We start from the raw sequence: 14,916 nt of genomic DNA on the forward strand, positions 1-14,916 counted from the left end.
GGTGTAATAGTCTTTCTCTTTCTCTTTGTAGTTTGGGCGTTGAACCAGTTGATAATGATGTCATTCGGAAACCTCCAAGGAATGTAAAAGACAGCATTCTCACCAAGAACCTGATAGTGAAAATTTTAGTTTCATCACTTGTCATTGTATGCGGGACACTCTTTGTCTTCTGGAGAGAGGTATGTCACTGGTACTATTTTATTTTTTTAATGTTAAAAATACCATTCACAAATTTAAGGCACAGTATGTCTAAATACTACTGGACTGTGAAATCCCTTATTTATTTTTCTTGAATTTGATTATTATAAAAAATATATTGCCTTTACATTTTTTAATGACAAGCACTAAATTACATTGAGACTATTCTTACATCCTGTAGACAATGGTAGGGCATGATGATGAATCAGCCTGTCCTTCTGGTTTAGCAACTTTTGCTGGGTAAGGCAGTCTCTCCTAACAATCTCAAAGGATGAGGACTTTTTAGCTTGTAACCGGTTCATATTTTAAATCTGTCTAAAAGAAGCAACCCCACCTGCATTCTTTTCAGCAGTAACCTTGACGTCTCTGTAATCCCTGATTCTAATTCCTGTATTCATTTCTTTCATAGTTGCGTGACAATGTCATAACACCCAGAGACACAACCATGACCTTCACCTGCTTTGTGTTTTTTGATATGTTTAATGCACTAAGCTCGAGATCACAGGTAATGTATACATTTTAAATGTGTTGATTTAAAGTAAATCAATGGGAAATAAAAAGATTTCTGGTGCATTTTATTAAAACTGCAAATCTTGGGGTCTGTGGACTTAAGTCACTATAGCTAAAAAATCCATCTTGCAGCGGTGAGTATTCTCACGTATATGCTGCATTCTGTCATTCATGTTATCAAGATATAATTCCTCCCAGGTCATGCCATAATACTTACAGGGACAGCTATACACCCCCTAGGAACCATACGATTAGACCTAGAAAGTTGTTCCCTTTAAAGTACAAAATGTAACCATTGCCGAATGGGATATATGCTTTGTATATATTTGTACAGCGATACCACATAATTTTGCATAATTTTGTGCATAATTTCCTGGGGTGTATCTAATATATAATCCAGCTACAAATAAAGATACCCAAGCAAATAAGTTTTCAAAGAGGATTTAAAAAGATTAAATTGTGCTAGCATGCCAGATATGAATCGGGAGCAAGTTTCAAAGACAAGGGGCATTATAACTAAATGCCCTGGCTCTGACTTTAAGGGACTGTTAGAAGATTAGCATTTTTAGATCTCCGGGAATGACCAGGGACATATGTGGTCAGCAGATCTTGAAGATAAGGTCCAAGACCATGTAAGGCATAGGTAATAAAAAGAACTTTAAAATAGTACTACTAATAATAATGTCATCAGTAATAAAACAAACAAATACTTTAACCAGGTTCTACCGACCTAAATGTTGTAGATCAGCAGATTATTATTATTATTATTATTATTATTATTATTATTATTATTATTATAATAATAATAATAATAATAATAATAATAATAATAATAATAATAATAATAATTATTATTTATTTCTTAGCAGACGCCCTTATCCAGGGCGACTTACAATTGTTAGAAGATATCACATTATTGTTACATACAATTACCCATTTATATAGTTGGGTTTTTACTGGAGCAATCTAGGTAAAGTACCTTGCTCAAGTGTCCCCACCAGGGATTGAACCCACGACCCTCCGGTCAAGAGTCCAGAGCCCTAACCACTACTCCACACTGCTGCCCAGATCCCTAGTTTTGGGACCAGAGTGTTAAAAGCAGCCACTGTTTTCTGTTTTTTAACACATTTTTATTATGTTCCATTTTAAGTCCTGGGGTAGTTAGCCATACACCATTTTTTGGACTTCTGGTGTTAAATGCTGAGTACAGTGTAATCTTGCAGCTTATACACTGCACAAGGGTTCTCCCTGCTGTACTTTGGAATATGTGCGGCTTGGGTATTGTACCCCATTCGGTAATGGTTACGTTTCGTACTTGAAAGGAAACTTTCCCTGAAATAGAAATGTAACCATTACCCTTCAAGGTCGCTGCGTTCACTCCAACGCAGCAGGCCTGAAAAGAAAATGACGCTTAGCCTAACGCGTCACTCGTATTGGAGACGGAGACAACGTCCGACGCATACGCTGCTCTTAAAGCTTCATATATCCCATTCAGCAATGGTGATATTTCTGTTTCAGAGAACCAGTGGTTATGATAATAACCTAACGTCTATTTCTATGGCTAATAATTAGCTTTATATATGAATCCTAAGCAGAATTACACAACATCCTACATTTTTTGGCCTTGACTTAAGTTTATTGGCCACTACAAATTTATTGAACTGAAGGCCATTTTGGCCTTGCCCATTTTTGTTTTGCTAATTTAGAGCCCTGGTATTGTATTTTACAAAATAGCATCAGCTTTTGCTACATGCCTTGCTTAAATTTTATGTGTGGCAGGCAATGGAAGCCATTATACTGTACTATGTGTGTTATCAGTGTACTGGCGAGAGCTCAACATTAAGAGGATAAGTTGAGGTTAACTGAGTAAAGGATATGGTGTGCATATACGCATTGGAGGGAAAGAAACACACTGCTCATAAACTAGGTATTTACTACAACACTGGCTAACATGAAACTGCAGAATTGGCATCAAACTTTGAGAGACCAGTTGCTGATCATTCAACTAAACTCGGTCTGCCAATACACAAAAGATCCAGCCTTTGAAATCATGTGCCAAAGCATTTCTGTTGTTGAAAAAGTTGATTGTTATTTTTGCAAACATGTCTTCTGTTAATTAATGTTAATTTGTTTATGTATGTTGGATATTTAAGTGAATGTACAATGTGTTTCCTTCTGCAGACGAGATATATTTTTGAGATGGGCCTGTGCAGTAACAAAATGTTTTGTTATGCGGTACTTGGATCCCTAATGGGACAGCTGCTTGTCATTTACTTTCCACCACTGCAGAGAGTTTTCCAGACCGAGAGCCTCAGCATGTTTGGTAAGATCTAGTTTTTAGAATCCAGTGCCATGTACTTTTTTCATGTTTTTATTTTCCCTTTAAGATTGAAAATCATCATCTTTTAAATATCTCTTGAACTGTTCTCTATTAGCCTTTTCACACTTGCACACTGGAGCCGAGCCAAGCCGGAATCAAGCCGAGCCCACCCAGCGCGGCTCGGGTGTGTTCGCACTACTGTTCAAAGTAGAAGCTGCACTGTAGAACGTGACGTCAAATTCAGTGACACAGGCGCACAGAGGAGTGGTGTGGATTTGTTTTGAGAATGGATCACAAGGTCGTACTGTCCGAAACAATAGTCTACCAAAAGATTTCACAGGAATTGAGAAATATGGGACTAAACCGCAACGCCAGTGCTTAATTTGTAAAGAAAGTGGTGCCGGGGCACAAGCAATACTAATAATAATACCCTAAGATAACAATAATAACAGTAATACACCCTAAGAACCGTACATTCAGATTCAAAACATATTTATTTGAAAGAGTATTGTATGTACTGGTGTTTACATTCACGTATTCTACATCATATACAAAGTAGTAGTATGTGCAGAGAAATTAAAAGGCATTCAGAGGACTCCAGAAGGATGACATTGATTTCCATGGTCTACACTATTATCAGCGATGTGTATGCAACAGAAGCTACTGGTAGATTACAAAAACGATTAATTAAACTTAAGCTAGGTAGTTATCTTAGTATGTTTGTTTTTATTCTCTATTTATTTATTAAATTATATTAATTGAAAAAGGTGTGAGATTAATATAGCAGGCTAATGATCCTATTGAAGTACGCTACAATTTTTTTTCATTGAAAAAGTTGTCGTTGTTCTTTGTTGAAATTAATGTTCAGCTTTCATATTTGATTGTGTACTAATTTAATCAAACCAAGTAGTGTAAGAAGTTGCTTGTATCGTTCATGACGTTTTACAAATCAAGTAAACTTATTTGTGTAAAAAATGACAATAGGAGTTGCAGCCAGTGTCATCTTACTTAAAGGCATTCAAGCTGAAATTGTAAAGTAATTTTAAAGTAGGCTACAAACATGGCAGCGGACTGTCTCTCTTTAGCGCACACGCAAGAATTTGCAGACTTGATACAACTGTGATGAGAATTTAAAAAGAAAGCATTTTATGAGATTTTTAACTAGAGGTACCGGTGCTGTGACTCTGGCAAGCCCCGGCACAAATTAAGCACTGTGCAGCGCAAAACAGTGTTGTGAAACAGTTGCTGATTGCAAATACAAACCGAATAATTTAATTTCATAACAGAACCACAAAATAACATGCGCAATTACTGATCACTTTATTCATTACAAAAAATATGGACTACAAACAGCAGTAGATCTTGCAGTTAACACACAATTATTATTTTTTTTGTCTCTGCTTTAAATGATACCTGTCAGCATTAAACATTTAAAAGGAGAAATACGTAAATAAATAAATAAATAAATAAATAAATAAATAAATAAATAAATAAATAAAAAGTGGTCAAAGCTTAAAGAATGTTGTAAGATGTAAACTCAGCTTCATTCCATGTGGGACTGCACATCGATTCCAGAAGACAAGTCGCCGAATTCAACATATCGGCACCGGTCGTTGCAGGTCTGTGACCAAGAACTGCATCCATTAAATCATCGTTAGTTTTTTTTGTAATCCTGTTTGATTTTTTTGATTTTTTCACAACACTGTTTCACACTGTGGTTTCATCCTGTATTTCTCAATTCCTGTGAAATCTTTTGGTAGACTTTATTGTTTCGGACAGTACGAGTTAACCCCGCCCCCAGCACCAAGCCAGTACCAGATATCTTGCGAGGACAGAGTTTCACGGTTCCGGCTCGGCTCGGCTCGACAAAATGACAAGCGTGAATCTAGCCGTACCGTGAGGGCTAGGCTCGGGTGTGAAAGGGCTATATTTGAGCTGTATTCCAGATAACCAGGAATAGCAAGGGGCTCCAACAGTATCTAATCTTTTTTATAATTTAATTTACCTGTATATATTTAGGAATTCAGATTTTCAGTTTTTAACCGATTTTAAAACACCCCCGAAACACACAAAAATGAAATCGGTGTATAGCCAATAAACATCGGAAAAACAGTGCAAATGATTACTCAATTCATGTTGACCGCTCCTTTTCTCATTAAAAAAAGAAAATTAAAAAAAAAACCTTTCCCCTGCCACTGGGCAGTGCCCCTCATGCCTGACTTATCTATCATTGATTTGTTCTGAATACTGTAAACCTACCCCAACTACTGAGTGGCAGCAAATTCCTTCACATTCATTCTACTGCTGAGCTGAATTCAGAGGATAACAATACTACTACTAATAATAATAATTAGGGCTGTAACGAAGGCTACGTTTTGACCTTCGACGGTTCGGAACACATTACCAAACTAAGGTTTGAACCTTCGATGGTACTAATTTGTGTAATTTATTGGTGACATCACCATAGCTACCAGTTTATTTGATTGAAAATACTTTTATTTTACAGGTATCCATATAAACTGAATAAACATGTAGTTTAAAAACTGTTGTATAGAACAGTAGTTATGTGTTTGAAATTAAAATTATTAGTGTTAGTGTCTATTTTTTATGTTTCATACTTATTCTGCCATAAACGTTCTCTTACGCTAGGTATTCAGTACATATTTTACTGAAGCAATACAGCCGCTATAGGTACCACCCCTGTGCTTTGGCATAATACCCTGCTCCAATGCATGGTGGCGGCGCCATAAGAGTTGCTATGTATAATGATTTGGTTGTGGATTTTAATACAGCAATTTTTGTAATTTTTTAGTAATAGACATTATATAAAGCAAATGATCGAATTTTGTGACATTTTAATGTGTGATTTTATAGTATTCAACATTGTAAAACGGTCTCTTAATACAGAAACATCAGTACAGGGACATTCTGAATTGGTTTGTAATACATAAGTGCATACCTTTTTCTTTTTAATATGCCTTGTGTTTTAGTAGCTTTTCATCTAATGTTGTAGTCATCAATAAGGTTATGATAATATGAACTACAGCCATTGACACACAAGTAGTTCTTAAAGGACACAGCTAAGTAGATACAATCCCATAGGATCAAACGGAGTACCCTGCCTTGGTCCCACCAGCTTGATTATAGAATCTATAAATATTTAGTTTCAGCAAGTAACTCCTTTTTTTTCTGCTTTCAGATTTACTTTTTCTGATTGGACTAACCTCTTCAGTGTGCATTGTCTCTGAGACTATAAAGATGATAGAAAGAATGAGTGATCGAAACCCAAAGCATGAAACATCTTTTCACGAAGTATGATGCATATTGCATCTCGAGTAATGGAATAGGTAACATCTGAAGAACGTAATTTGAAGAACTGGAGAAAACCCGGTGAAATTGATAGCAAGCTTGCTTACCATTAGGAATTATATTTGCGTTTTTTTTTTTGTTTTTTTTTTATTAGGATTTTTATTTTAATATTTTCCTAACCATAAATCTACAGGGAAGGCACTGGCTCCACAACAGCTACTGTACTGGCGACACATTTTTCCTTTGAAGATTTGGTTTGCTGCTTTAGGTTTAAAACTGTATCATCTTTCAGAAGTGTCATCTTTTTTTCTATTATTTTAAAGGTTTTATTTTTTTATCCTTAAAACATTTTGGTGGTAGATTGTAAAGGCGCACAGTATGGTTTGTGACTTTTAGCCATTCCATTTGCTCCTATTTTGAGTAAAAAACGAAACTATATTGTAGCCACAATATTTATTTGATTATATACTAGAAAATGAACTGATGAATGAAGTACTTTGTGCTACCATTTTGTATACAAATTTTGACCACTATTGAATTATGTCTTTTTTGTGATTTAAGCATTTTATAAAAATATGAACATGGTATGTTTGTGTTTTATACAGTATATTGAATAAGTATGATTGTGTATGATTTGGTGATGATTGAAGCTATGTACGCAATTCCATTCTGCATGTTTGTGCTCAGTTTGTACATACTGTATACTAGGTTCAGTTATTCAGTATACATTTATTGCAAAATAACCCCTTCTCGTACGGAAAGCTGTTAAATAATTGGTTTATGGGTGATTTTCTTGTTTACGTATCTGACTTTGTTGGGCTTTGTTTTCTGTTCCCAGTAAAAATAAAAATAAAAGTGTTATGTATTGTTCAAGTGTGAACCAGCCCTTAACACCCCCCTTCCTTCACACCAGACTCTGTTGTTTTTATTTTAGTACATACTACGGGAGGTAAACAAATGAAGATTTAAAATATTTAATTTCAAGTTAGCATTGACATCACCCTCATTGACATCACCCTCATTGACAGGTCAAACAAGTACAGCTGATTTGTGTGTTTTTTTTTTTGTTTTTTTTTGGTGCACAGATGATACCATTACTCTGACAACACTGTTTAAAAAGAATCTGTATATTAAATTTTGTATAAACCTTTTCAAGTCTTTTAATTTATTGCACTGAACTGTACATTCATAATTGGAGGCAGTTGTATTACTGAGTCAGGGGAATAGTGGAATAAAAATTCCTGTCACACTATATACTGTTAGACCAACATTTTTGGCAGACCTGTGGTACTGAGACCGCTAATCCAGATATGAGAATGCTGTTATTACTACTTCACATATCTAGACTATTATATCACTGCATTTTAGTGTCTTTTTTAAAAATATAGATTAAGGATGTGTTCACACTGGATCCATTTTAGGGTTTGGTCCACACTATGAAGTGTGAACAACAAAGTCCGCTTGGGAAACAAACCATACCGAGTCCACCTAAGAGGTGGTTTCGGACCGTTTGGCAAACGAGTCTGGTTTGTTTGCTAAAAGTCAATGTGAACAACTGCTGGACTCTGTCCTTTTGCACATAGAAAACGAATTATACAAGGTCACCTGACTCTAAGTAAACATTATGTGTGTAATTTAGTTCATATTCTGAGGAAACAAGTAGAAACCATTTATTTGGGAACTACATCAGGGTTACCAGACATCCCGGGAAAACTGGTTTCGGTTTGCTCAGCCAGTTAAAGCCTAATGTATTAGGTTGTGTTAGCGCCATTCAAACATAAAATAAACAATCTTTCTGATTATTTGTTTAATCATTCTGATTGTGTATGCCATATGTTTAAATGGTAGTAGCTGGTTAAAATTACTCGCAGAAATACACCCACCCATCACATTAAAACAAAGAAAGGCAAGTATATGTTTATTTTTAATATTAGAGTGATAATTTTTCAGTAAGCTATACTGTTTATTATGTGGTCCGCAGAGATAAAAAAAAATATATATATATAAAAATCAGGTGGTCCACAAACAACTGTTTGAGAACGACTGTTCTAATACAACTATCAAATACATCGGATTTGCAGTGTTTTCCCCGTTTTCTTAGCTGTAAACAAGTTCTTGTGATGTTTTGTTTCTCTGTGCTGCTAAAAATGTGTCTGTCCTTTAAAAATGAAATGCCTGTCTCGGTGACATCACACGAAAAACAAACAAGCAGGCAGTCAAATTCAATTCCTCCCTTATCCAAAGATATACGTTGGCAAGCTGTACTGTAAATTATGGTGGCCCAGCAAGTCAAAGTGTGTTTATTGTATTTATCCTCAGAATGACACTTCAGTATGATCGTGTTTGCACGATCACAAGCTGTTGTGTTGCTTAGAACAACGTAACTGAATTTTGGGAGTTGTTTGTGGACCATCTGGGGCCATATTCACAAAGCTGACAAGTCTAAGAATAGTCATAAATTTGGACTTAAGTCTTATTCACGAAGAGTCTCAATGGAATTTGTAGACCGGGAAAACCCTCTGGAAGTTTATACCAAGACTGAATTGAGAAGTCGATACCATTTGGGAGACGATCAAGACGATCAATGAAACACTAATAAATCTTTTAAATACAGACTTTTCTCCCTCAACCAACAAAAGCAATGCAATTCCACCTTTTGTTGCAGGTTTTAAAAAAAAAAAAAAAAAGGTACATTACTATCTTTACAATCAAACTTATTTAAATTAATGACAGTCAATTTTAGAGCATTTTCTTTGAAACAAAATAGTACAAATTTTTAACTATAAAAACTTACAAAAATGTTCGCAGTAAAGACTGTACATTTAAAAAGAAAAGCTACCAAATTGTTATATGCCGCAAGCTAGCACAGCACGAAACATTGTATTCAGTAAAACTACAGTACCATAAATTAATGGACACACAGTACAACTGCATATAAATGTGCTTCTATGCAGCATACCACTATTTATAATCTTAAAATAGAATTATAATGACTGCACTAATGGAAATAAAGAAACGATAATATTGCATTCCTTCCTTATTGATCGTGTTGCTATAGCAATATAAAGCATCCTGACTGACCTAACACAGAATATTGTATTTATTATATAGATTTACCTTCCAAAAATTGGTAGTTTAGGTTGAGGGGGACCAAGACGGCACAGAGAAATACTGGCGATCAAGAATCCAGTCGTTTTTTCAGCAGTCACCAACATGCATTGCAAGTGACTGATTCAACTGCACTTTTTATTTTTTTTATTGAAAATTCAGACTTGGTTACATGCTTCTGTCAATTCACAAGCAGGCTACAAGCTGCCCCGTTATTTCTCGAGCTACCGTATGCAGTACATTCTCAATTGACAACTAAGATGCCGGGAACCAGAAGCAAAAGAAGATTGTTAACATGCAAACTGTGCATGTTAACAGGCTGTGCAGCAATACTGCTGTGTGTATCTTTGTAGGGCAGCAGAGTAGTGGTTAGGGCTCTGGATTATTGACGGGAGGGTCATGGGTTCAATCCCATGTGGGGGACACTGCTGCTGTACCCTTGAGCAAGGTACTTTACCCAGATTGCTCCAGTAAAAACCCAACTGTGTAGATGGGTAATTGTATGTAAAAAATAATGTGATATCTTGTAACAATTGTTTGTTGCCCTGGATAAGGGTGTCTGCTAAAAAACAAATAAACAATAATCTTTACGCATTAAATTTAAATATATTAATTCATATTTTTTTAATGTGTAAAACGCCCAGTATGCATCTTATATGGAGCACTGCCACCACCATTATCTGGCAGACAACAAAATGAAATAATTGTTAGATGTCCAAGGGCAGTCTGACCTGTGGCAGTCAGAGCGAGGACCTTTTCCAAATCCCTCCCAATGACTACTAGAGGCCTCATTCCTACCTTGACACCTAACGTCTGGATCCCCTGGACAAAGCCGGCTCACTCTTTCTCCACTCCCAGAATGAACACTGGTAAGTACCTGCTGCACATACCCTTACTAACTCCTTGTCCCCCTACACTGCCTGCTACAAACTTGAAAATCTCCTTTTTCAATTGTCGCTGACTAACAAATCTCTGATTCTCAGTGAACTTATAACTGATACCAATCTTGATCTTCTCTGTCTAGCTGAAACTTGGCACTCTGTAAACGACATGCACTTGCTGCATCTAGCCACCCAAAAGGGCTATTCTCTCTTTGACAAACCTTGTCTCGCTGGCCGAGGCAGGGGCACTGCTGTTATTGCAAATTCTGTGCTCGCTTCCTCAGTTATTTCTTTGCCTGCCTTTTCTTCATTTGAGCATCTCACCGTCAAGTTCCCCTCGCCCTTGTTATCTACTCTCCACCTAAGAATAACTGCTTTTATTAACGAGTTTTCAGAATTCCTCTTCCTCGTCTGCACTTCAACTGACAAAATCCTACTCCTAGGTGACTTCAACATTCATGTTGACTTGCCTTCCTCCCCCCTAGTGACCGACTTCAACACACTTCTGGACTGTCTTGGACACACCCTGGATCTGCTCATCGCCAGGGGCCTTGATGTCTGTCTCTGACCATTTCTTAATCACTGCTAATATTAATCTCTCTGCTCCTTCCTCCGCTACTGATACTGTTGTCTTGTCTTCTGTCCCAAGAATCTGCTGAATCCTCTGAAACTCTCAGAATGTGTCTCTGCATCCCCTCTAACTGGTACTGTCCCATCCTCAGTTGATTATGCGGTGACCCTCTACAATGCCACCCTTACTCATATCATTGACACTGTTGCCCCGCTTACAACCAGAACAGTGAATAAAGATCGAAACTGCCCATGGTACACCCTTGAACTTAGACTGCTTAAATCTTACTGCCGCAAGCTCGAGCGCAAGAGGAGGTTGTCTGGACTAATGGTTCAGAGAGATCTGGACCGACCATCTCGCGAGCTACAGGCGTGCGCTTACCGCGGCCAGGGTGAAATACTTCATAACTATGGGACACGGTAAACCGAATGTTCTAAGACCATTGACCAAATCCTACATCCAGCCACCGACAGATCCAACTCCTGTCCATCATCCTCTCTTATCTGTCATGATTTCTCCTTTCTTTCAGAACAAAATTGACAACATCTATCCTACGCTTGCCCACCTCAAACCCAGTCTACTGCTTGACCACCTTGACGCTCTTCCAGTTGCCCCTCCTGCCCTCTCCTCTTTATTATCTCTCCATTGCTGATGGTTCCTGCTTACTGTTGAAATCAACTACTGCCACATGCCCCCTGGACCCCTGGCCGACTAACCTTGTCCGTCTCTGTACTTCTGATCTTGCTCCCTCCATTATGCACACTCTCAACCTGTCCCTGGACTCTGGCTCGGTTCCTGCTGCCCTTAAGCTTGCCCAAGTTACGCCGGTACTCAAAAAACCCTCCCTTGACCCGGCTGACTTACCTAATTTCCATTCCATCTCCAATCTCCCTTTTCTCTCAAAAACTCTCAAAAGGGCTGTAGCCAGTCAGCTTATGAAACATCTCTCGTACAACAATCTGCTTGAATCTCTACAGTCTGGTTTCCAGCTGCATCAAAAGTACTGAAACTGCTCTGCTTCGGATTGTGATTGATCTCCTGGCCAATGCTGATGCTGGTGCTCACTCTGTGCTTGTCCTACTTGACCTAACAACTGCTTTTGACACCATAGATCATGGCATTCTTCTTGACCGCCTTCAGAAGTATGCTGGGATCTCTGGAACCTGTCTCTTTTGGATGTTCTTATCTATCCGGACACATGCAGTCTGTTTTCTGTGCTAGACGCAGTGGTGTCCCCCAATGATCTGTTCTTGGGCCCCTTCTCTTCAATATCTACAAGCTTCCCTTGGGTCACCTCATCGGCCAACACAGCCTAATGTTTCACTCCTATGCTGACAACACCCACCCTACTTAAAACTTGACCCTGGTAGCCCCTCTGCCATGGTCCGGCTTTCATTCTAGACATCGAGGCCTGGATGTCTGCCAATTTTCTTCAGCTGAACACTAGCAAATCTGAACTCCTTCTAGTAGGATCTAAAACGCAAGAATCTAAATATAGCTGCGCTGAACCTCGGAAACTGTCTGCTGCTGCCTTCCCCCCCACAGTACGAAGCCTTGGTGTACTTCTTGACAGCAACTTCTCCTTTTGATGCCCACCTGTTCTCTCTTGTTTTCCATGCTCTTTAAGCCTGATATCTGCTATTGGCTGCTGTGTTGCTGCCACTATTTCATGTATTGTTACCATCATGAATTATGCACTTTCCACTGTATTTTAATGTATTATGCTTTTTTGTTTTTTATACTGTATATAAAGTACTATGGATTTTCTTGTTGTTACTGCATCTTGTAAAGTGCTTTGTGATGGTGGTCCACTAAGAAAGGCGCTATATAAAATAGATTGATTGATTGATTTGTATTTTATTTTACCAATTACTATTTGAAAAATAGTATCTAATGTTATCTAAATGGTTTTCTATATGGACAAATAAATACCAACCTGGTCTGAGTATTGCAATACAGATCAATTAGGAAAACCATTAGATCATTTAATTAATTTGTTTATTAATATAAATATTATTGAATTGAATACTTTATTATGCTTATATAAAAACATTACTATAGGTGTCTTATTAAACAATAATGCAATAATTTGCAAAGATGGTGGCAGCATCTGTCAAAACAAAATAAATTATTACAGTATTTTTTTATATAAAGGATAAACAAATGTTTACATGCATCAACATTACACTTAATTAAAAAAAAATACAAAATGTATAAAACCACACTCAATCAACAACATCTCAATCTAGTTACATCATTTCAAACAATAATCAACCTGATTTATCAGTCTTTACGCTTAAAGTGCCCATTGCAGCATTTTTTGTGAAAGGAAAAGTGAAAATGTAACAGAATAGAAACATAGAACTCAAAGGTGATCTCCACTTACTTCATTCTAGTTTCATAACATTGCACATTTTCTGTTTTCCAAACAAGGTTGCAAATAAGTTAGCATAAACACCTTAATAAATCTGTCCCAATATGAATGTATAAATTATGCAGGTTGATTGCAAGATCCATAAAACATAAATATATAAATTGCAGCACATTTATCAAAACATGCAAATTTGGATTTCATGATTTTGCAAAAATATTTATGTACATCCCGTTTTTTTTTGTTTTTACCAGAAGTACAAAGGAGACTTCCTTGTAATTAAAAGTATTTTTTAGCACCAACAGAGTAAAATTGTGCGTAAAAACTGAACAGATTGTGTGTGTGTAAAGAAATATATACACACACAGTTAATTGTCATTAATACGAATTTCAAGGGACCAGCAAAAAAGTGCATCTTATCGGTAATTCATATTATCAGAAGTCTACGCCAAATGCATACTGCCAGTTTTTATTGAAGTTACAGTAACACTGAAATCTATTTTCAATTATATAACAATGAAAAGTAATGTGTTTTATTGAAAATATGGCTGTAAGTGAACTTCTGATAATAGTCGTTTTTAAACCACAAAAGCAAAGCGTCCTCAACATCAGGGTATTGAGCAAATCAGGAACATTGACAACTTGCATCCACAGTTTGCTGTTAATAAGCCAGTTTTTTAGAATGGTTGACAAAATGTTCATGGGAATGTTGAAACCTGTAGCAACATTTCTTTTTCTTGTATGCTAGTGCACATTTTTGTATGACCACTATACAACTCAAATGCATCACAGGCTCTGTAGTCCCCAAACAGTGCTAAATGCGGATGCAAGTTAATACATTTCCTAATGTCCTGTACATTGTGGTGTTTTGTTTTATTCACATTTTTCTTTCCTTGGAAGGCTCCAAAATAATTAGCACGAAAAGGAAATTAGTTTTAACCGGATCATTTTTTATTATTATTATTATCTTCCACAAGGTGTTCTGTTTAAGGTTAAGGTCAATGCTGATGCTGGTGCTCACTCTGTGCTTGTCCTACTTGACCTAACAACTGCTTTTGACACCATATATCATGGCATTCTTCTTAACCGCCTTCAGAAGTATGCTGGGATCTCTGGAACCTGTCTCTTTTGGATGTTCTTATCTATCCGGACACATGCAGTCTGTTTTCTGTGCTAGACGCAGTGGTGTTGCAAACCCAGTCGCTTGTGGTGTCCCCCAATGATCTGTTCTTGGGCCCCTTCTCTTCAATATCTACAAGCTTCCCTTGGGTCACCTCATCAGCCAACACAGCCTAATGTTTCACTCCTATGCTGACAACACCCACCCTACTTAAAACTTGACCCTGGTAGCCCCTCTGCCATGGTCCGGCTTTCATTCTAGACATCGAGGCCTGGATGTCTGCCAATTTTCTTCAGCTGAACACTAGCAAATCTGAACTCCTTCTAGTAGGATCTAAAACTCAAGAATCTAAATATAGCTGCGCTGAACCTCGGAAACTGTCTGCTGCTGCCTTCCCCCCCACAGTACGAAGCCTTGGTGTACTTCTTGACAGCAACCTCTCCTTTTGATGCCCACCTGTTCTCTCTTGTTTTCCATGCTCTTTAAGCCTGATATCTGCTATTGGCTGCTGTGTTGCTGCCACTATTT

The 14,916-nt window shown here is 37.3% G+C and overlaps 1 protein-coding gene across 4 annotated transcripts in view; it reads left to right on the top strand.

Annotated features, from left to right (window-relative positions):
* The window catches only part of LOC117435812 (calcium-transporting ATPase type 2C member 1), a 78,148-nt gene extending 70,661 nt beyond the window's left edge, over positions 1-7,487 (top strand). For all 4 annotated transcript variants that reach the window (XM_059013061.1, XM_034059253.3, XM_059013055.1 and 1 more), the window contains exons 24-27: positions 32-179; positions 608-703; positions 2,890-3,031; positions 6,228-7,487. In XM_059013061.1, coding sequence (XP_058869044.1) covers positions 32-179; positions 608-703; positions 2,890-3,031; positions 6,228-6,346 — 505 coding nt within the window. In that variant the 3' untranslated portion in view covers positions 6,347-7,487. The remainder of the gene's footprint in view (positions 1-31; positions 180-607; positions 704-2,889; positions 3,032-6,227) is intronic.
* Positions 7,488-14,916: the final 7,429 nt, after the last annotated feature.

Source organism: Acipenser ruthenus, chromosome 3 (assembly GCF_902713425.1).
Source record: "Acipenser ruthenus chromosome 3, fAciRut3.2 maternal haplotype, whole genome shotgun sequence".
NCBI classification, from domain to species: Eukaryota; Metazoa; Chordata; class Actinopteri; order Acipenseriformes; family Acipenseridae; genus Acipenser; species Acipenser ruthenus.